This window comes from Falco biarmicus, chromosome 1 (assembly GCF_023638135.1).
Source record: "Falco biarmicus isolate bFalBia1 chromosome 1, bFalBia1.pri, whole genome shotgun sequence".
NCBI lineage: Eukaryota > Metazoa > Chordata > Aves > Falconiformes > Falconidae > Falco > Falco biarmicus.
Genome location: NC_079288.1, coordinates 17,672,744 through 17,694,837, shown reverse-complemented (window position 1 = coordinate 17,694,837; position 22,094 = coordinate 17,672,744). Strand labels below are relative to the sequence as shown.

Sequence of the window (22,094 nt, the reverse complement as noted above, 5' to 3'; positions counted from 1 at the left end):
CAGATATGAGTTTCACAACTCTGAGACCTCTAGGTTAATCTGGTAATTTAGACAAATGTGCATATGAGGGTGGGGGCTGTGCGGAGGGAGGTGTGGATTTTTCACCTCTTGCCTCTCGGGAAGAAGACCCTGGCTTCTCAGGAGTGTCCTGAGATAATTGCTATTGCAGTCTCATTTTATAGTAGCAGGAAATGCTCTCAGAGGGCGTCACATCTGCTTTAGGGGAGCTGTTAACGTCTGCCAGCACGAAGCAGATCTCTAGGAGTCTGGCCCCTCTTGGAGAGGGGCCTCGGCATCCATCTATCAGAGGTGTTTGGCCTGACAGTTTTTCTCATCCAGCAGAACTGAAATAGGAGGAGTGAAGCTCAAGCACACAAAGAAACTGTACCCAGACTCTCCTCCCTTAAAATACGTGATGTGTTTGCATGGAAATCACAACTGTTAGAATAAGTAGCAATAACAAAGGTAGAAACTGAGACTGTCTTTACCTGAAACCTGGAATTCGAAGATTTCCAGTCATCTCTCTCCTTTCAGCAGTGATTGCCATGGAAGGAGTGAATTAAGATCAGATTAAGGTTAGCTGCTTATAGAGTATTTCAAGTATAAGCACCTCTGTTCCAGCCCAGCTCTGAGAGGGGAGGCTGGGGAGAAATGCAGGCGTGGGCACACATGTATGTGGTCCACTTTGAATCTGTGTGTACACGTGTATGTGGTCTGCTTTGAATCTGCGTGAGGCCCATCCTGCACGGTGGTGTGGCTGGGACACCTCAGTGTCGGGGGACTTGTCCTCTGGTGCACACATTTTTGTTCAGTTTCCATAGAGGGCACATCCACAGTAATAAAATAAATTTCAGTACCACCATGCTTGTTTTATAGTAGAGATGAACATCCAGAATTCAGGCAACAGATTAAGCAACGAAGGGTAACTTTTGATGAACCTTCTCAGCAGTAAGGTGTACATACGGTGGTTTCATCTCACTGCAGTGGATCTGGTCCAGGAACAGGGAAGAGCTGCTGCCCTGGACAGATCTGCTTTTGCTGAAAAGCAAGTCTGCTCTCATTGTCAGCATTAGTGCTATTGTGAGCTTACCGGCTGTGTTAATGGAATGCAGTGTTCCACTGATAGATGGACAGTCACTATTGTGCGGCTAATTGAATAACTTGTTGCATTAGCAGTTTCCATCTTCCGTCCCAGTTCTGTCTTGTGTTTATCTCTAAAACCCATGCAGTAGCAATAATAAATGTGGAAAGTAAGAGCTTTACCCTTCCCCCTGCCACTTCTTTTTAAAATGACTTGATTGTTAGATGCTTTAAGCTGGCATCAACCTCCAGGAAGACAGCAGCACTCAAAAATGGGAGAAAAACCACACAGCTGCTGCTGTAGCGATTGCAGATTCACCAGAATAAAATGCATTTTCCTTCCCTGTGTATCCAGGAAGGTGCCACTGGGCTTTGTTGTAATTTTCTGTAGTTTTTCCACAGCAAATAAAATACTTCTGTCCATATTGCCCTTCTACATATCAAAACGTAAAGGCTTGCATTGAGTGGGTGTCACCAATGACTTATGTGCCAGAGGTGCCAAAGTCATCTCAACTCCCTTGAACTTCCTGCAGATCTGGGAATGCTGGTGTCTGTTGGGAATGAGGCCTTGGAAGTGGCAGGATCAGGATTAACCAGCAGTATATCCCGGGGCCCAGCATGAAAACCTGGAAGACGTGGATTTTCATTTCCTTCTTCTGTCCCGTGTCACCGAGATCAGACAGCAAAGGTGGAGTTTACCATCTCCTTTCAGGCATGGGATGTGGGAGATGGCTGCCCTCACAGCAGTGCTCCTGGAAGGAGCTCAGCGCACTTCACGTGAATAAACATCGCTTTTGCCAGCAGGCAGACCTTGGTAGTTTTCTTTGGTTTGATGTTGGGTAGATGTTGGTCTTCTGATGCAAGTGGTCTTCTAGTTACTGTCCAGCAGAAATTAATTTGTGGTCTTTCTGTGTACATGCATTTGTGGCTTCCTCTTGTTAATCCAGTATTGCTTCCATGGGATGTTTTAGCTTATCATTTGGAGTGCTCTGTGTGGGAAGTGAAGCAGCTCTCTAAGACATGCCTACCCTTTATCCACACTCCCTCTTCCTGTGGGGTTAAAAATGCTTCTTGGGCAATGCATTTGCTCTTCTTTTTGCCTGGCTAAGCAGCCTGGTGTCAATACATGTGTGCTTCCAGAAGATGATGGAGATAATTAGAAAAGCCTGGCTCTAGCTGTCCCCCAAAAGGGCTCAGTTTCCCATGAGACAGAAGAGAGTTTTACCTGTGCTATACATGTGTATTACACAGCACTTTGATCCCTGGCAGCCAAGAGCAGCAGGAGAAATGGAGGAGAAGCATAAACTCCACGAGAAGATGACTGCACCTGGTCAAAGAACTTGATGCTAAATTCCCTTCCAATCTGCCAGACCTCCATTAGATTGTGAATTCATCATCTGAAGTGGGGCCACGTGGCAGCCATCCATGCTCGCAGAAGCTGTGTGGCCCTTCTTCCTCTGGTCTGCCCAGTGCTGTGTTAATGCTGGAATGGATTTTTCCTTTGGTGGACGGTGGCTGAACAGGAGAGGAAAGGAGCGTTTGCTCCCTGGTGCAGTACCTGTGCTCCCTGCTCTCGTGGGCTGCAGGGCTCAGTCACATGCATCTATCCTCCCTGTTTGGGCTGCAGAGAAGAGAGGGATCTGCCTCCTGAAGCTGCTTTGGTTTTGTGTGCCCCCTAAATAACTCATAGTAATTACTTTTAAAAGTAAACGCTGCATTGGCTTTGTTTCCCAGAGTATTTCCATCCTTTTTCATCTTAAAGTCAAGTCTTGAAGCACAACAGCAGCAGCAGCCGGAGACCATCAACATTACAAGAGAAGCCCCAAAATATTATGAAGTTTTATAGAAGTAATAAATTTAGTGTATTTTTTATTTGCCTTCAGTTGTTTGCGCCTGTAGCGTTCATATTTTGAAACTTCACTTTGAAGTCTGTGGGCTAGAAACACATTTAAAAATAAATAAGAGCAGAGTCCAGGAGCCCAGGGCTTAATGAGGAGGCTGAGTAGCGCGGGGCTCATGATAACATGATGAGACTTAACAGTGTTGCACTTGAACTGAGTCAAAGTCCGGAGGGCAGCCTGCCAGGCGTGTTGGAGGGAGAAGGGGACAGAGCAGCTTGCAACTACTTTCTGAATATTGACATGCTTTATAGAACTTTGCTCAGGCTTTAGCTTAGCAGTGTGGAGCCTAAAATTGTGTTAGAAATATAGGCACTTGAGGAGAAACAAACCCCTCCATTTCAGGCAATTTGTATTTCCCTAAATACTGATCTTCATTAACTGCAAAGCTTCCAAGGAGATCTCACTTCTGCAATTGCAATACAAAATTTCCCTTTGAAAGAAATCTCTTGTTCTCCCCTCTGGTGATAATGGACAGTCATAGTGACACATGAATTAATAACTGGGAATTTGCTCCTGGATCCTGACCCATTTAAATCAGTTTGTACAGCCTGTCTGCCTGGGAGCAACACAGCCCCATCCGAGCACTGGTGTCACCTTCGCGTTGTGCTGACGCGTGGTGGAGAACCGCTCCAATGAACAGGATGGAGCAGCGTTCATGGCTTGCTTTTGATGGGATCGGGCATCTGTACGGGCTGGTTTGTTTTCCATCTTCCCGAGCAGCATTGGTGTTAGCGGGATAATGCTGCAGAGCGTGGGCTGAATGACCTCTCGTGGTGCATGATACTTTTTTCTTAGCATTGTTGGAAGTCTTGTGAACAGTGCTGATTTTTCTTAGTTTCAGGTCCTAGAAACATGAAAAGATGAGAGAATCTCACTTTAAAAAACAAAACTAAATGAACAAAAAAGTCCTTATTTAAAACAAATATTAAAAATCAACTATTACTTAAATTTGCCTGGATTTTGGACCAAGCTGAGTATTTTAAGGATGGGGAGTGGGGAGACTGACATGTAGCAGTGGAACATGTGGATTTCATTCAGAGCACAGCAGAGTCTGTGATGTGAAAGCTTTGTGAACACTAAAGGGCTGTTGGAGGTTGAAGTAGCTCTGAAGATGGCTTTAGCTGGAGGTGACAGCTAAATTCTTTCAGCCTGTTTGGAAAGTCTGTCCTTCAGTCTCTTCTGGTTGTGGCACAGGATAGAGGACTTGGACCCAGCTCACACAGCATTGCTTCTGCAACGTGAAACGGTTCCAAGGGGTAAAGGTTCTCCTCTCACACACGAAGCAGGAATCGATGCTTTCCCTGCTAAAGTAGGATGTAGCAGAAGCATGAGGTTCTTCAGTCACTGATAACTTGTTCCATTACATTGACCTTTTCTCCGACAGCGTGACCATACAGCCTGTTCCAAGCAGCAGAAGATTCATTCCACGGAGGTGGAGGTGATGCCAACGGGATAGCCTGCTGGTATTTTTGCGGGTGTGTATTTGGACCTTTTGCACTGTCTGGCTGCAGCCTGTCCCCACCTATCCTGTGCGGTGAAAGTGCTGAGTTGGTTCCTGTTAGGACAAAAGGCTCGTAGCAGAAACATGGCTCGTCCTGGCTTGTGTCGGGTGTGGAGGGAACGAGGGAGTTGAATGAACGCCTGCTGCTGCCAGGGGACAGAATAAAAAATTGTAATAACACCTTCCATCAGAATAATAATAAAAAAGTAGTAACATCTTTCGTCTTTCTGGTCTGCGCACCTTCCTTCTCACCGACTACATAACCTGAGACATAAACAGGGTGTAAAACTGCTCAGACATAGCTGTGCCTAGGATGGAGCACGGCAGACTGGTAGTTATTCACTGTGTATTCACACACCAAAGTAAACTGCTGGGGAGTAAGGCCATGCTGAATTAATTGAATTACTTCAGAGATGAGTTTGGTCCACTAATTCCATATCGACTTTGGGCTTTAAATAGCATTAAGAACCCATGTTAAAACTCAATTAAAACTCAGGAATGCAGTTGGAACAGGGTAAGGTCGCATCTGTGCACGAGGTGGAATAATGTAACCAGTTCCCTTGACGTGGGTCTGTATCTCGCATAATCGGAGCAAAATTGAATCTCAGTTTAATCTGATCATTGGCTGTCCCTTCTGTGAGGAAGAACAAGGTGGAATTAACGAACCCTGAGGAGGTCTCTGTAGGCTGTGCAGATACAGGAACCAAGTAACTGAACACGTGCTCCTTTGGGAAATACTTGAGTATGATGCAAGTAGATGGTTGAAATGGCTCGTGCTGCCTAGGGCAGACCCTAGCACCTGCAGCAGGTATTTTCATAGTTACATTTTCCCAACTTTCTTCCCAGTGCGCAGTGACTCACAGGTAACCTCCTCACAGGGTCAGCGTACACCTCGTGCTTTTAGCAGGCACAGCGGTTCCTTGGAACACATTGCCCTTTTTTAATCAAATCGTTATTGCCATAATGAATAGGGCTCGAAAGGTGCCATTACGGCAGAGCTTTCGGTGTGACGTTGGTTGTTAGGTGGGGTAGCAGCTGACAGGAATTGGGATTAAGTGCTAGAGGGAAATGGGATTAATGTGAAGCGAGCCTGTGTTTTGGAGCGTATGTTTATATGCAAACTCGTCTGCCCTCCAGTTGGATTGACATCGTGCTTTGGTTACACTTCAGGGTCTCCTCTCCCTACTCAAATTGTATTTTATGAGAAAATCTCATCCTTAAATGTTTAAGGGTTAAATCAGCAGCAGGGATAGATAAATCTTAAAAGTCAGTGTTGTGCAAATGACAGTAGTAACTTAAAACCAAAAGTTGTACATGTAGGTGTGAAATAAGCGATAACAGAGTCATCTCTGAACAGATCACGGGGTGACTTCTTCTCACGCAGACTTCAGTACCTCTTAAACCTGGGAGTTCATAATACTGTTTCTCTTACTCACTGAATTGCTCTGCCCCACTGGGGATATCACAGGCACAGAAAACACGTCCCTTTTTTGAAGAGTCCAGATGGCTGTGGTCATTTTGCTTCTCCTGGTGCTACCGTTTTGCACTGCCTCAGACGTGCCGGCTGCCCTTGATCTCGGCAGTGGCTTTGGTCCCCCTGCTCCTGTTTGCATCCTCGCAGTGAGAATATTTTATAGCTTTCAAGAGCACGGCGTGGAGGGGCACATTCTGTTCCTTTTTCCTCTTGTACCTCTTTGGGACTGGATGCCTTTTCATTTTTGTTTTATTGGCTTGTTAAAAGGCTGCCAGCTGGATATAGGTAAGTGGGGGTTTTCTCCGCTGCAGTCTGCAAAGAACAAGCATCAGTGTGTAGCCATTTAGTCCTGGCAACTGCTTCCTATTTTTCCAGATGATTCCAGCCAGCTCTTTTTGTGTTTAGCCTATCGTCGGATGTCGTCACAAAGACTTGGGGTATTAATCCTGTCATCTGTTCAGCGTGTGGAACTGCTGAGTGGGCTGTGCAGTGAATGAGAAGCTGTAGGTACTAGGGAAAAGGGGTATGGTGTGTAGGCGTGTTTGGAGCACATTCAGGATTCGTGCTTTTCCCTAGCTGTACTGATGGAATGTAAAAATTTCCTTCCGTGTCTCCAGCAGTCGCCAGTAACGGGAATGTGCAAGTGCAAAGGTCTGGTGGTGGTGGGAAGGCAGGTGGAAGGTGAGACGGGCTGGAGTGATGGAGGGGCATAGCCCTCCCCTGCACGCGTGTTGGCCGGCTGCGTGCTGTCGCTCCATGGAGGGCGGCTCTGCGGCTTGCTCAGAGTGGTAGATTCAGCGCTTTGGATCGAGGCCAGAATATAACAAGTGGACTAAACCAAAATGACAGCTCCCAAGGTCATGGGTGTTGAATATATAAGGATTCAACTTCGAGTCTTGCAGGCTGAGTTTGTCTCTAGTGAGCAGAACATGTCTGCCGCAAAGGAGCTGGCACTTCGATGCTGGCTGCGTGGTAACGCTTCCTTCTGCGGCAGATCTGGTTTAACAGCGTCTGTGAAACCCAAGCTCCCTATCCCGCAGCCTGTCTCTCACTAGAGCTGCAGTTCTGCACTGTGGTTCTTTGCCAGCAAATTTCGTTTTGAGACCTTCCTACTCTGAACAACTTGTGTCTGCCCCCATACTGTGATTATTTAGTCGTCTGGGTGATTGCGCTTTAAACTGGATCCATGATATGGTACGAGGAGAGAAAGCTATTTCCCTCAAACACCCCCACCCCCCCCCCGAAGTATTTGTCCTTAAAAATAATGATTTCACAGACCTAATTTGGAATCAGCACAGCTGAAGGGGCCACAATGAGTGTCTGTAAATTGGGTGATAGGAACTTCTTAAACCAAGAGCAGCTGCCAAAGGCATCTTAACATGGAGCTTCTGCCGTAACAAGAGACAGCTCAGCAGGCGAGGATCTGCAGCCAAAGAGCTGACTCCAGGCTTGTGGTTTCCCACCTGGCTACTCAAATCAGCACTCCTCGAGCCCTGCAGCTCTGAGCTGCCTCCATGCTGAGCAGAGCACCCAGGAGCAGGGAAGCTTTTTGAACGTGAGGAGTCAGGAGGAATAAGCTGTTGTGCACTGCACATCTCAAAAGCTTGTATTGTGTTTAATTAATACATTTGTATTGTGTGCTCAGGCAGGATGGGGAGGGAGAGTTTTGTTGCTGGCACATCCAGATGTGTTTCCAGCCAGACACTGAGCGTTAGCAGTGCAGAGAAAAATATGTGCTTGGGCTTTCAGTGGGAAACAACAACAAAAAAATCCTTTCCATTGCTTTTAGCTGGGAAGTGATGCCAGGAGCTGTTGTTTTAGAGAATAAGAAGTCTGGATTTAGAAGTTTGCGTGTGAGATACACCTTTGAATGTGTGTCAAAAATGTCTACACAGGGAAAATGCACAGCAGAGAACATAGGTTTTACTGCTGACTGTCACTGTTCAGTGAAAACAAGCGTGTTGTGGAAATCTCTTTGTGTGTTTCTTAAAAAAAAAACCAACCAAACAGAAAAGAACATCTGCTTGTGTATAAATATACCTGTTTCTTCTGATTTCATAGTGCCCATTACAGCATGTGCCAGCTTTTCTGGAGTGCCAGAAGAGAAGGAACATCTCCAGAAAATGCTGAGGTTCCAACACCCAGATAAAACCTGCCTGTGCTACCTTTGTAAAGATAGGTTTGGCTTAGTCTTAAAGAGGGCAGATGCCCAGGTGAACCTGAGGTGGTTGCCAGACTTCTCTCACTTCTTTTTATATGACTTGCTGAATCCTTAGCTAGCTGGAGGGTGAATGTTTAAGACAGGCGGCAGCACTGAAAGCTGAGCAGTGGTATGTTGAAAAGTTCTGCTTGGGCAGGAGTTAGTTAATCTGATGGTTTTTACAATTACTGCCCTTAGATACCCTAAAGCACTGGCTTGAGCTGGAAGGAAAGGCACCTCTGAAAGGATGCTGCTGTCCCTGGGAGTGGGCTGGAATGGTGTCCAGTGAGCCCAGAACACAAAGCTGATGGGTTTGGTTTTGTTTATTAAAGACAGGCCTTTGTACAGCAGTAATGGAAAATCCTATTTCTGTACCAATAAAAACATTGCTCCCATGGTTGTTGTTATTGGCAAACTTAGTCACTTTGGTGTTTATGGAAAAGTATTTAGTGGGAAGGACTGGATGGTTAGCAAGCCTCATCTGCTTTCATTTTGCTTTGATGGCACGCATGTTGCTGTGAGACCTCCTGTTTCATCTCTGTACCCCTCCACAGTCCATCCTTCCAGGCTGGCATCCTTCCTTTGCAGCGTGGACAGCCGATGCCCCTGCTGTTTGCTGTGGCAAGGCAGAGCATTGCCAGGGTCTGGCCTGGACTGGGGGGCATCAGCTTTGTGTTGGTTCCTACTTTACCACACGGGATGCTGAAACAACGCAGTCTGTGTGTTTCGTAGCAGTCAGGCTAGACCTAGTTGGCATGTGGAGTATCAGCTGGCTGACAATAACAGTAATAAAGAACTTGAGTGCTGCAGAAGGATTAGAAGAAGCTTCTCTAATAAATGCAATTACACAAACATGCTTGAGCCATGTGTCCTATTTAATTCCTTCCAAATTCCTCAGGGCACTGCTTTTGTCTGAGTGAAAAAGATAGCCAAATGCCTTGGGCGTCCTCTCTGAATCCAGAGTGGCTCTTCTGTGTCCTGGGTGGCAAGTAATATCAGGCTTCAGATTCCTCTGAAGAATAGTCACTCCTCCAGGACCGAGTTAAATTTTTTTTGCCAGGCGGTGACTCTTGCTGCCATGCAGACCTCACAGGCAGCTTTCCTGGCTGGCTGTGGCTCCCTGCTTGCATGCCCTGGGGCGTTCTGTTTGCCCACAGAGGTGCCTCTGCTCTGTGGTAGGGAGCCTTTTGCATATGTTCTTGCAACTGGGATCTTCAAGTGAGCCTTTGCTAATTCTGGAAGATACTTTGACACCAAGAAGGGCACCAGGCTATACACCGTGACAGGCTGTACTTGTTCTTTTGTCAGGGCAGTTTCAAATCACACCTTTAATGTGTTTTGTTCTCTCCTGCTGGTGAGTGAATTTTCTGTCTCTGCCTTTCACATGAACAGGACTCGTGATGGAGAGAACGTCTTACAGGCTGTTCCAGAGCTGCTTGCTCTTACCCCAGGCAGCATCCAAGAAATAGTCGCCGGAGCTAGTGGGTTGATACCCTAGCTCTGGGAATTAGGGCCATGAGCTGGAGACATGCAGCAGCCTTCCCAGTGCGGAGGAGGCCGGAGGCAGTTGATTAATGCAGATGTATGTGGATGTAAGAAATGGTGTCCAGATCCATCTGCAAGCTTGCAGGTTCTCAGGCATGGCTTTGACTTTGCTTCTCCATGAGGCAGCAGCTGGGCAGGTGTGGGGCGCATCCTGCATCCTGCAAGGCCAGGTTGGATGGAGCTTGGAGCGAGCTGCTCTAGTGGCAGGTGTCCCTGTCCATGCAGGGGGGCTGGAACTAGGGGATCTCTAAGGTCCCTTCCAACCCAAACCATTCTGTGATCCCTAGGGCTGGAATGATGGAAGGGGACAACCTGAAAAGGGCAGGAGTCTGCCAGAGATTGCTTTATGTGATGTGGGAAAAGCACATTTGTGCTGCCCTAGGGTTAGATGGCTCTTAACTAAATAGATGACCAGTGTTAATGGGATGGGGAGGTAAAACCTTGAATGTTTTTCTTTTCTATCAAAACTCTCTTTCCCCCTGCTTCTAAGGATATTTAGTCTGAAATCATCACTCATCTGTAGAAGTTGGGGTTTTAGAGAAAACCATTACATATTCCAAGGTTCCTGGTAAGGTGCAAAATAAAGGATTAAATGGTCCAGAAAAGCTGCTATTTGACTTTCCCAGCTCCTTGGCCCTTGGTGCATACATTCCCTGAGGTATCCCATAAGGTAGCTTGTGTACAGAGAGCAACTGTGCTCTTGCTCATAAGCACCAAATGTTTAATTCAGTGTGTGCTTGTCAAAGTACATTAAAAATGCAGGTAGCACTTGCTATGTGTGAGCCAGCTCTTGTAAGCGAGGCACTGTGATGGGATAATGTTACAGAACTGACACAAATGGAGGCTGCTGGCTCTCAGATGTGTCCTGGCTGCCTGGAGTGTCCTACCAGACTGGCATTGCCCTGCTGTCTTCAGAGTGCTGCCTTTTCGTGGTGATGCTTTAAGATCCCAAGGAAGAGTGGGGCAGAGAGGATGTGCTGTGACTGGTGATTATCTGGTGTGGTTTTGCTACGATGAGGTTCTTTCTTGTCCATGTTCATCTCTACCCAGGTTTTTTTTGTCATATGTTTAGATCCAGTCATGAAGATCTCCCTGGCATCAGCGGGAATATGAAGGCTCGCAGACCCTCAGCGAGGTTAAGGTCTTAGGTAAAATTGCTAGAGTAGAGGTTGTATTTGTGTGCACAGCACCTTGCACAAATCGGTCCCAGTCTCTCAGTTCAGTCCAGCATCCATCTGTGCAGTCTTCCTAAGGGGAGTTCATGTGCCGTCAAGTGCAACAGCAGTGTTCCAGAACTGGCAGTGCCATGGGAAGCCTCCATCAGCACCTTGTTTTCAGAAAAGAGATGCAAATCAGTATTTGGCAGCAAGGCTACGTTAGGTAAGGTTGAGGCAGTAGTGTGAAATTCAAAAACAGAAGTGAAAGTGTAAAAATAGGCCTTGGTGGGATAGAAGAGAGAAAACAGATTAACTCTTGAAAAGCACATCGGGCTTGTACAGCACTGGAAATCCTGGTAACACCAGGTGAAGTTCTTTGTGGGTTGCCAGTACACCTTGTGGAATGGGCAGGCGTTAGAAGTGGAGGCAGCTCCTCCCTTCCCATCTGCAGGACAAGGCCTCCGTTCATCAGTGCTCATCTCCTGACATTTCGCTGCGTGCCCTTCCATCTCAGAGGCTGTATCGATGTGTGATGTGCGTTTCTCAGGCCCTGACTAACAGTTGCTATAACTACCATTAATGCAGTCGTTGCGGGCAGGTCCTGCCTTAGCCTTATTTCTATCAAGCAGCCAACTGAATTTTGTTTTCTTGCCTTTCAGTCCTTTCAAGGAAGCCAAGGACGAGCATACCTCTTCAATTCAGTGTGAGTATAACTTTGTACGTCTCACCTCTGCATCCCTTATGATAAGCTTAAGAAAACAAAAGGATAGTCTTCCTTTAGAAAACCTCTGCCTAAGACTTGGGAGCTTGCTGAAAATGGTTGGAGAAATAGCAGTAGTCAGGAAATAGCACTGATTCATACTGGATTGTATGTTGAGGTTTCAGATAAGCGGCTAGGAAAAGGTGGAGGTTTTTCTCATCAGATTGAGAAATAAGAGCTAACGGATGAGTCATTCTCTTCTCAGAGTTTCGTAAACGTAGAGAATAAATGATAGCTAAGTATGAACTTACTTTTTAGAGCTAGCAGAGAAATGAAGTATAATTTTCCCAATAACTGAAAGTAGTTTTGGTGAGATCGTTGCTGGGATGTCTTTCAGAAGAACTGCTGATTCCAGTGACATTTTTCAGTTTTCCATTTGGGAAAGTAAAAGTACCATTTTATCAATTTGAAAATGAAAATCTTTCTCAAATGCATAATTAGTGCAATTTCCTAGAATGTTATTAATCTTCTGCTCAAAGCTTTATAGGATTTTTAGTTGAATAAAAATCCTATTTTACCTTTTCATTCTGTTCTGTGACTACAAGAGATCTTTGCTTTGGGCACAGCTGTGGTACTCGGTATCCCAAACCTCCTGCTTATGTTTTCAAATACTGCAGTAAAACTGCTGTCAGCTTCATTGTAGCGTCTTGATGTGGAAAGACACGCTAATAGGGAGCATCTCTCCTTTTTCCCCAGAGTTAATGTGGGCTGTGGCCCTGCAGAGGAGCGGGTGTTATTAACAGGATTACATGCGGTTGCAGATATTTACTGTGAAAACTGCAAAACCACACTGGGTTGGAAATATGTGAGTATCAGTATCATTTGTTTCCTCTGTGAGCATCTTTGCTGCAGCGCTTTCTGAAGGTGTGTGTGTAATGTGGTCTCGTGGAAAGAGCATTAACTTGGGAACCAGGAATGTGGGTTCTGGTCTGTAGCCACGTCTGTTTTCCTTCCTGTGTTTCCGTTTTCCCACCACCTGCTTTGTGTTTGCTGCATCCCTTCAGAGCAGGAGCTCGTTATGGCTAATGTCTTTCTTCACGAAGAATATACAATGTGGGCCTGGTGTTGGTGGGTCCCTTAGTGATACTTAACATAAATGAAGGTAACTTCAGTCAGTCGTGTTGTTCATACTGTCTTTTTTTCTGAGACGATATCAGAACAATAGTGATCCATATATTGTTAATCCTGTGTCCTTCCCACTGGAAATGCTATTGAACATGAGCTTTTTCTGTTTACTGTCTCTTGCTTTTCATAAATTCAATTACCTTCAAATAAAGGCTTATGTTACATCCTAATTTCTGCTTCAGGAGGCACGCAGCATACTTGTTTGTCAAAACAGTTTGACCAGTGTCTGAAGAAAACATATACTGTATCCATGGCCTCTGGACAGAAATATGCTTTAATAAATCAGTTGAAAGGCTATAAAAAGTAAAGCATCAAAAATTGATGCAGTAGGAACCCATGCAGAAGCACAGCACGGATCTCACAAATGGAGAAGGACACTAATTACATAAATTGTGTTTATTGTAAAACAAAATACAAAATTTCCTAAATATAGCACTAAGCCTGAGCCTCTCTAGCAAGAGAGCGATGTTCTTTCAGATGCATTGTATGCGTGCAGACAGAATACCTGAGCAGAGCTGAAACTGTTTTTGAGGATGCAACCTCAATACCAGGAGTCCCTCCTGCATAGGGATCCCATAGATTTCCTTACTTCTTCAGTTTGCAGTGCTGAAGCGCTGTGGGTTTCTGTAGCTCCAAGCACATGTCTGTGTAGAGTGGGTCCTTCTCATCCCTTGGTGCTTGAAGCTCCATTTCTACACGGAACTTACCATATTGCATCTCATTCCCAACAGTAGCGTTTTTACAGCATGTTTCATCAGAGGACCTCTGCATTCTTAATAAACTTCAATAAATCCACAGACCACCCTAGAGAGAGGTGGATTTCATCACCGATGATTCCTAAATGATAGTGCAAGGAGCAGTTGCCGTTGGCCTGCAGAAAGCTGCACATTTGCGTGGTGTCGATTGCTCTTTTTCCACCCCTGTAAAGACAGCTAGAAGTAGGATTTAAGATTCTTCTAACTTAATTTTCCTGAAAGCCAACAGGAGGACCTACAGTTTGACTGTGTTACTCTGTAGCCAAGGCTAAAACTTGTACCAGCACTCTTGGATCTGATCTGTTACTGTGAATTTACCTTCAAATATCGTCTTGATATATTGTCTTGATCTCATTCTTTCTCCTTTTTTTAGGAACACGCCTTTGAAAGCAGCCAGAAGTATAAAGAAGGCAAATACATCATTGAACTAGCTCACATGATCAAGGATAATGGCTGGGATTGAATGGAAAGAGCCCAGCCCTACCAGCGTGTAAGAGAATGCCATCCAACCGAACATTATATCCAAGAGTGAGAGAGTGACTGAACGCTTGGTTCCATGCATTTAGAGGCTCTGCAATTTGGGAGCGTCTTCACACCCTTCTCCATCTTTATTGGTGACTGGCCTCTAAATTTCTGTCTCTCTGTCTCTTTGCTTTGTATCTGTTTGTGAGTTGACCCTGGCTGCTTCTCTCTCTGTTCTGGCGTTGGCTAAGAGAATGCACCGAATGCCCGACAGCCATTCCATGTTGACGAATGTTTAAGTACAAACTGCCGTTGGCTTTGTGGTGGCATTTTATCAGAAGGTCTCGGTGCGGGAGGAAGACCTGAGTTTTGGGCAGGAGAAGGTAATAGGGGGTGGGGAGCGGGGCCCAAAGGGAAGTCATCAGAAGTTGAAACTGTACTTCTCCTTTAAGTCCTGGTTAACCAAGGCTTGAAACTATCTACTTGTCTAAATGGACAGAAAAATACCTCACGGCTGCGTTCTCTCCGAATCATAGAACCTGCTCCGTCGATGGAGCTTCAGTCTAAGCCGGCTGAGCACAAGTCGTAACCAGTTCCCCCCGCAAGCTAATCGCAAATCTGTGTTTTGTTTGCCATTTATGAACTCGTTGTTTGGGGGGGGGGGGGGTGGAGGACCTGAAGGCTGGAGAGATTCCCTGCCTCTCCTTTTTCTCATCTTTCAGGGTAGGTAGGTCGAACATCCCAACAGAGCACAACTGTGGGGAGCATCCTCACAGCTGGAGAAACCAAATCCTGACTCTTGAGCCCTTCAGAGAGGAGGAGAAAACCACTTAAGGCACAAAGGGGCTGAGCTGCAGCTTAGAAGATATGACAGGGGGGTAAAAAAGGCACGTGCTAGGCAAGGAAGAGGAGATAGCATGGAGGAGGATGGGGACAAACGTAGTAACACATGGTACCCCTTGATTTCCAGGCCTCCACCGAGCATCCCTGGGGGTCTTTTACCAATCCTTCACAAGTGCGAGTAGCAAAATACTGTTACAGAATCTTTTTCTTAAATCCCAGGCGCCAGCCGTCAGCTCCGCTCGTGGAGCCTGGCAGAGGAATTGTGTGAGAGTGGGGAGAGGAGGGAGCAGAGGAGCCTGGTGGTTGTAGCAGTGTTGCACAGGTGGATATTTCAAGCCATGAGGTATCCTCCCCAAAAACTTCCCCCCCCCCCCTTTTCTCACTCCCAGAAGCCTGTTGCAGGCACAGGGGGAATGGGAAAGGAAAAAGAAATGAGACATCTTCCCGCTACCCCTGAAATTGTCTATGCCTTGGGTGTTTAAAGCGGGGCGTGGGGGGTAGATGTGGGCATCATAACTGCAAGGGACAAGTCCTTCCCATTTTAATTTTTTCATTGTAATTACTGCGGACCTTCCTGAAGTGGTCGGTGGGGAAGGGGCATCGTGTGTGAGAGGGGAGCTGCATTAGACGTAAGTGACAATGTGAAGTTTGCTCTGCAACAGTCCAGCCAGTATCTGGTGCATAACTCAAGACTATTTAACTGAATTAGTTTTATCTCTCTGAGTGAATTTTCTTTTTGTTTGTGGAATTCTTTCAAGTAGGTTAATCCATTGGGGGAAATCTTTCTTAATCCAGAAGGAAAGAGTATTGTGCAGGGGTTTGTAACTCCTTATGAAACCGAAGCTTTGGAGCTGTAATCTGTTGTCGCTCGCCCCCACCCCCAGGAGAGCCTCGGCTGTGGGGATCAGGATGGAGGGCCGGTGGTGAGAAAGGAATTTGCTGTTAAATGAAGGGGATGTGGGCAGAGAGGCTGCTTATGGACCAGGGTGGAACTTCATGTGTTGAGTCCTGCAGAAACCCAAACCTGATGGCCCATCTAAGCAAAGGCTGTTTTTTCTCTTGAACCACTTTGCAGCCTTGGGGAGAGAAGTGAGTTGGAGGCTGGCCTGGCTCCTGCAGTGGATGGAGTTGGCTCCGTTTGTGGCTGCCCGGTCAGGAGGTGGCTTCTGCCTTCACCCTTGCTGCTGTGGCTGTGTAACAGTTGCTTCAGCTTGCGTTTCTGATGGTCTCTGCTTCCATCATCCATATTCCCTTCGATGATAAAAATCTAGTAGAAATCCAAAATTCTGCGGTGCCCACTGTCTTGTTGACTTTGGCACTGACCTGGTCCCATTTTCCTGTCCTTTGGTTGGTGACCCAAATTATTGGGTTTTGACTAATGGGAAGTAATTTGCATTCTTTGAAGAGCTCTTTGGTCTCCCCAGATACGTGGCCTTTAAAGGGGTCTGGTTGGAGTTGGGAGAAGTAAGAGATAACCCCAAATAAAAAAAAAATCAAAACCCAAAATAAAAAAAAAAAAAAAAGAGCACACAGGGCTCATGTGTTTAACCCCAAATCAAAAAAAAAAAAAAGAGCACACAAGGGCTCATGGGTTTATGTTGGTATTTAGAGTGATTGCCTATTAAAAAGCAATATAAAAGGTAGGCCTGTCTAGAAGACAGCTCTGAGAAATAAGAACAGTCACTGCAGAGAGCTACCAGATGTAAATGTGTTTATCCGTATATTTGGGACAAGAAAGGATGATGATCCGTCAGATCGGGCTGGTTTTAACTCTTCGCAGGGGTTATGCTTTTAATGGCAACCAGTCTAAGCTTGAATACGGCAAGATCTTAATCTGGTTTTAATCGGTTTTGTCCCATCATCACCCACAGATTCACACTTGCTGAGAATCTGGCCTCAAGCCCTGATACAAAAAAACCCCATGTGTGCCTGTGAACGTCCCCGACAACCAGAGAATTCTCTGCGGAGTGACTTTAATACACTGTGCAGGGAGATAAGGAAAAATGGGCTTGTGAAGCTCATTGGCATTTGTTCTCTGCTACGTGTCCATTAAATATGAAGGACTTTTTTTTTTTTTTTAGTCCGCTTCTAACTCATCTGTGACTTGCTGTATTGAGACGCATGACAGTATTGGGAGCTGGTGACCAGACAGGATGATCAGAGCTGTATCTAGCGGCTACCGCAGTCAGCGCAGGCGAAACCAATGCCTCGTAGAGCGATACATTGAGAGCACAACCAAAGAACCTCGCTGTCTGCATCCCTCTGGTCCTGTGAGTTGACTGTAGCCAGTTTGTTACCAGCTGGGGGGAGCAAGGTGGGACCGTGGTTTCTGAGCTGGAGATGCGGCCCATGGGCAGGCAGTGCCTGAACGCAGAGCACTGAGTGCCCGTGGCGCTGCTTTCTGTGGGTGACATCCTCGAGATGATAGGGACAGCAGCGAGTTTCGCTTTTTTTTTTTCGTTTTGATGCGGCAGGCTCGTCTCTGGCAAGCTGCATGCATCCTTGAGTTTACATCACCCCCGACTACCCCAAAGCTCAGACTTGAGAAAGTTTTAAATTGTTTTGCTCTGGTGGATTATCTGGTTTGAAATCCTGATCCCTGTAATAAATATTCAGATGATAATATATACAAAGCAGAAAAAAACAACATTATCTTGTGAAATATGCTTTTGTAAATAATATTTAATTTTTTTTAAAAAAATAATATATTTGGTGCTGTTTTCTCAGAGCCCCTCCCTGAGAGCACTTTTTTGTTGTTTATAAATGATGCTGTTTCCTTCTGTATTTGTTGGAAAATATGTGTAAAGGGAAACAAAAATCATCATATACGTTTTCCTCTTAAGTCAATCCATTTTTCCTCTGGACTTGGCAGGAGAGGGGAGTCACTCCCGCTCCCATCTGGCAGAACTGGTCTCCGGCGCAGGCGGTGGCCAGGTTACGGAGAGCAGCCCGCGGTGCAGGCAGGTACTGAAGTGTGAGATGGGAGGTAGCTGCAGGCGCTCGGGGAGCACCCCGGTGCCTGGAGTTACGTGCTGAAGCACCTTCACTCAGTGCTGGAGGTCCCATCCGGCAGCCTGAGCCCCGTGTCAGCTTGTGTTCCCACAGCGAGTCCTGGCAAAGCTGTAGGCTCCATCTGGGCACAACTTGCCTGAGATCTGGTTTGTAGGATCTGGTCCTGAAATATTCTCTTGCACCAGTATTGGCTGGAGTGAAGTAGATACTGAGACTTAGAAAACAGGATTGAATATAAGCTGCAACCTCTGAAATGCTGTTGCCAGTTGCTTGGGGGCAGCAGGGATGGAGGATGAAGATTTTTAACTAGTCATTGTTTTTAAACTAAACCATAAAGTCTTTGGACATGGATCCTGGTTTTCTTTTTGAGTTGGGTTTTTTTTTGTTTGTTTGTTTGTTTGGGTTTGTTTGTTGTTTTTTCTTTTTTTAAACCAGGCTGCTACTTAACAAATTAGAGTAAAAGTTTACCTCTTTGGCAGTAAAGTTCATTTTTTTGTTTTTCTTTTCTGTCTTCAACCTCCCCCCTTCTCCCCCTTCTTCGTTCTTAATTCATGGGGTCTCTTGTTTATCCCAAAGTGGACCAACAGCACAAACCACTGGACTGTGTTTTGCTGAGCAAGGAGCTGTTTTCAGTGCTGAATAACTGTTGCACGCTCTTTAATACTCTTTTTTTTTTTTTTGGTGCACACGATTTAAAAAAATATACAGAAAAAAACCCAAACCCTACGAATGAAATCTGTTGTTCTTGTGATGATCAAGTGAGAATTTTCTCTGTATGCGTTCTTCTAACTGGTATGTGAGAGTGTGTTAATCATGCATTTCACTGCACTTCCTTGTTTCGGGAGGAGCATCATGTTTCCGCGTGAACCAGTTCTAGGCTGAAGAGATGACACCCAGACACCTGGTTGGGTAAACAGATCGGCGAGAACCAGAGCTCAGCTCAGTGGGAAGCAGCGCTTCTCACCGCGTGAGAGGCCTCAGAAATTAAATGCTTAGAAACAATTAGGTTAGGCGTAGATTTTGCAGAATCCTGTTTAAAAAGAATAAGCAGAAGAGGGGAAACAAAATCATCTTGAATTCAGAAAAAAAAAAATACAAAATCAACATATTCAAACGCAAGCAGAATGGCATTGTGTAAGGTACAACCACAAATAAGCTGTTCTCATAGTTACAAACTGTATGTATCCTTTGTTTTGTTTCTCATAAGGAAACGGGAATGCTTTCCCCACTGACAAAACTAAAGGACGATATTTCCAATACCAGCCTGTCTATTGATGCTCTTGTGTTTACAAATTGTGTATACTTTTATTTCTTTGATCTTATTTTAATTTTTTTTTTTTGGCATATTCTTTCAGGTCATTTGCTTCAGTAATAAATGCAATTGTTTGTTTTCAAATAATTGGTTTTCACCTTTTCATGTATTTGTACATTGTATATAGTTCTTCAGTATTAGAGGGAGGCGTATTGTTTGTCATATTTACAATATGTGTTGGTGCTCATTTGAGAAAATAAAATTTTCAAGTACTAAAACTGCTGGTCAGTGTTCCTGTTTTAATCTGACTGTGTGCAAATTTGGTTATCTGAGAAATTTTACATTTAGCTTGAAAATAGTCCAGTTATCCTCTTTTCCAGTGCCTGCCTGTCCGGGGCAGGCACCTAGTGCACTTGAAACACTTCAGCACTTGGAGACTGCGGTGGTGGTGGGCAAGGGTCCTGCTGGGCAGAGCAGAAGGATGATCCGTAGCCCCTGAAAAACAGGATTTAGTACAAGAGGAAACGACAAATGGACCAGGAGACAGCGCTGACGCCTGGCACCATCATACCGTAACCGAGTGCCTTTCCCTAAACCAGACAAGCGGGGAAGCACCGACTTTATTTCATGAGGAATTACAGAATTGTAAGGTATTTTTCAAGTGGCAGCAGTAACAAGAAACCCATGAAAAAATCAAAAAATCCGCTAATTCTCCTTAAATCGCTTCCCGTGGGTGAAGAGTTTTGTCAGCACCGTTCTGTAGCAGTGCCTGTGATGGTAGAATGGGTCAGAGGGTTCCCAGTGGCCAGAAAACCACCCCAGGGTTTGGAAGTTTTGCTTGTTGGTAGAATTCCCTGTGTAGCTCTGTGTTTTTGTAAAGTATTGCAGTGCCTGTAGGAGGTACCTGTTACTCGCAGTTAAACCAAAGTGTCGGTAAAGCTGTCTGGAGCGTTTGGGTATTTGCAAGTCAAACATTGGTTTCAGAAGTTTGGCAAACGAGATTTTCCTGGGGTTGGTCCATGCTAGTCCCAAAGCAAAGAAAATCCGTGCGTGGGAAGCGGAGCTTGCACTTTGGAAGGAAAGGGGGCGCATGGGGGGGGCGCAATCCTGCAATATTAAAATATGGAGCAATGCCTTTGAGTAACGGAGGGAGCTTGTCTGTCTCAGATATGTGCTATGATGTTGTTACGAGTAATTTTTGCTAGCTGCAACCACAGCCTGCCGCTGCTCATCCCATCTGGTGGCAGCCGCTTCCATGCCAGGGTTGTTTCTGTGCTCCCAGGTGAGTGGGGCGCAACCCTTCCGATCCCCGGTACCTTCAGCTCAACACTCCCTTGGAAAGGGCTGTGGGATTGAAAACAATGTGTGTTTGGGGTGGGGTTCTCTGAGCTGGTGCAATCCCTCTTCATCCCACTGATGACCGTGCCTGGGACCTGTCCCCGTGCCCTGTGCCAGTGCCCGGCAGTGCACCGTGCCACCGGCTGCCCTTAATTCCCCACGTGTCTGAAACAGCAACTTAACCCTCTTTGGAGAGGCGTGATGGTGCCAGCTCCTCGGTGCCCTGAGCTAAAGCTGCAACTCCTGGAAGGTGGGAGGCGGGTGAGGAGCCACGTCCCGTGGGCGCTGGGAGCGTGGGTAAACGGGTTCAGCCGATGGGATGGTCGTTACAATGCCTGGCTTGCCCAGGGGGCTCGAGGGAACGGGACTTCTTGGTTTCGCCAAAACCTTAACTCACCGTTGCTGGCACCACGCCTGCGCCTGATGTGCTGGCTGCGGGCTCGCGCGGCTGCTGGTGGCACCTATAGGAGACGGGAGGGTGAGATGCCTGCTGCCTCTGCCCTGCACAGCAGGAAGGTCTTGGGAACGATGACATCTCTGAACAATGCGAGGCCGGTCCTTCGGGCACGCTGCGGTGCCTGGCGATGAGCAGGGTCTGGTGCGGGGCAGCCCCTCACCGCTGCGCCGGCGCTGGGCTCGTTCCTACAGCCCCCGAAGCTGCCCTACATGGGGGCTGGTGCCAGCTCGCTCAACAGGCCCAAAGGTTTTAACCGTGTTCCCATCTCACGGTGGCAAGACGAGCAATGACACCAATGACCCCGTTACAAGGGCAGCTCCCCAAGCGCCCTCGTGCTGGGGCCACGCACGTGTGGCCGGGGAGAGGGATTTGGCTTCCAGCCGTTGGGGCGGGGAGCGGGGTGGCAGGGCTGCCTGTCCCGGTGCCCCTTGAGGGCTGGAGCCCGTGTGGCCATCCTGCCCCCGCGCCCGCTGCTGCCGTAGCCCCAGACAGCCCGGCATGGAGGGCCTGGGCTTCTGGCCCTTTTTGTTGACTTTAATTCTTTGATGTGATTTAGAGAGAAAAATAAAAATATTTCTGTCTTGTTACACGGCTTTTCCCCTGCAACGTGCTGCTGGGGCGGGCAGGATGGGCAGGGGACCGGTCAGCGGCGGTGGCTGCCGGCTGCTCCGCTCTGGTGGCAGCGGTTCCTACCAGCAGGCTGGTGCGCATCGGCACCGCGCCAGCCTGGATGTGACCCCTGTGGGGAGATTCCCCCCGCAGGAAGAAGTGGTGCGCTTGGTATTCCCCATCCTGAGTATCCCAGGTAAGACCTGACTCAGGGGTCTCTCCCAGCAGCAGCCCCGGGAAGAGCCTCCGACCCTTTGGCCACGTTGGTGGTGGTGGAAAAGTGCCCTGGAGCAGAGCCCTGGGCTGGGGGGCACAGGTGGCACCTGGCCACCATGGCAGGGCCAGCGTTAGCCCCCTGCCCAGCCGGGGCGAGGACAGCAGTTGCAGGGTTTGTGATACGGGGCAGCGCTCTCCCCCGCTTGCATTAGATGTGTTATTAAACTGCAATTAGAGCCCAAGCGAGCCAAAGCGAGCTATTAATAGCCGGGCGCAGATAAGCTGACTCAGACAGTGGCCGACGTGGGCTTTGGCAAGCGGCTGCAGCATCACTGCTGCAACCTTGGCCCAGGGCTGGAGTGCGGTGGGTGGGAGGCAGGGAGGAGGGGAGGGAGGCAGGGAGGAGG

The 22,094-nt window shown here is 47.0% G+C and overlaps 1 protein-coding gene across 5 annotated transcripts in view; it reads left to right on the top strand.

Moving 5' to 3' along the window:
- The window catches only part of YPEL2 (yippee like 2), a 39,604-nt gene extending 20,259 nt beyond the window's left edge, over nucleotides 1–19,345 (top strand). Inside the window, exons 4-7 of one of the 5 annotated variants that reach the window (XR_008821138.1) lie at nucleotides 11,518–11,561; nucleotides 12,315–12,423; nucleotides 13,872–14,112; nucleotides 16,885–19,345. Coding sequence is in view for 1 of the 5 variants with exons in the window: in XM_056333893.1 (XP_056189868.1) it covers nucleotides 11,518–11,561; nucleotides 12,315–12,423; nucleotides 13,872–13,961 (243 nt within the window). In the remaining 4 variants the exon portion in view is untranslated. Of the gene's footprint in view, nucleotides 1–11,517; nucleotides 11,562–12,314; nucleotides 12,424–13,871 lie in introns of all 5 variants that reach the window. The other 4 variants (XR_008821132.1, XR_008821120.1, XR_008821126.1 and 1 more) reach the window with 4 other exon arrangements.
- The last annotated feature ends 2,749 nt before the right edge of the window (nucleotides 19,346–22,094 follow it).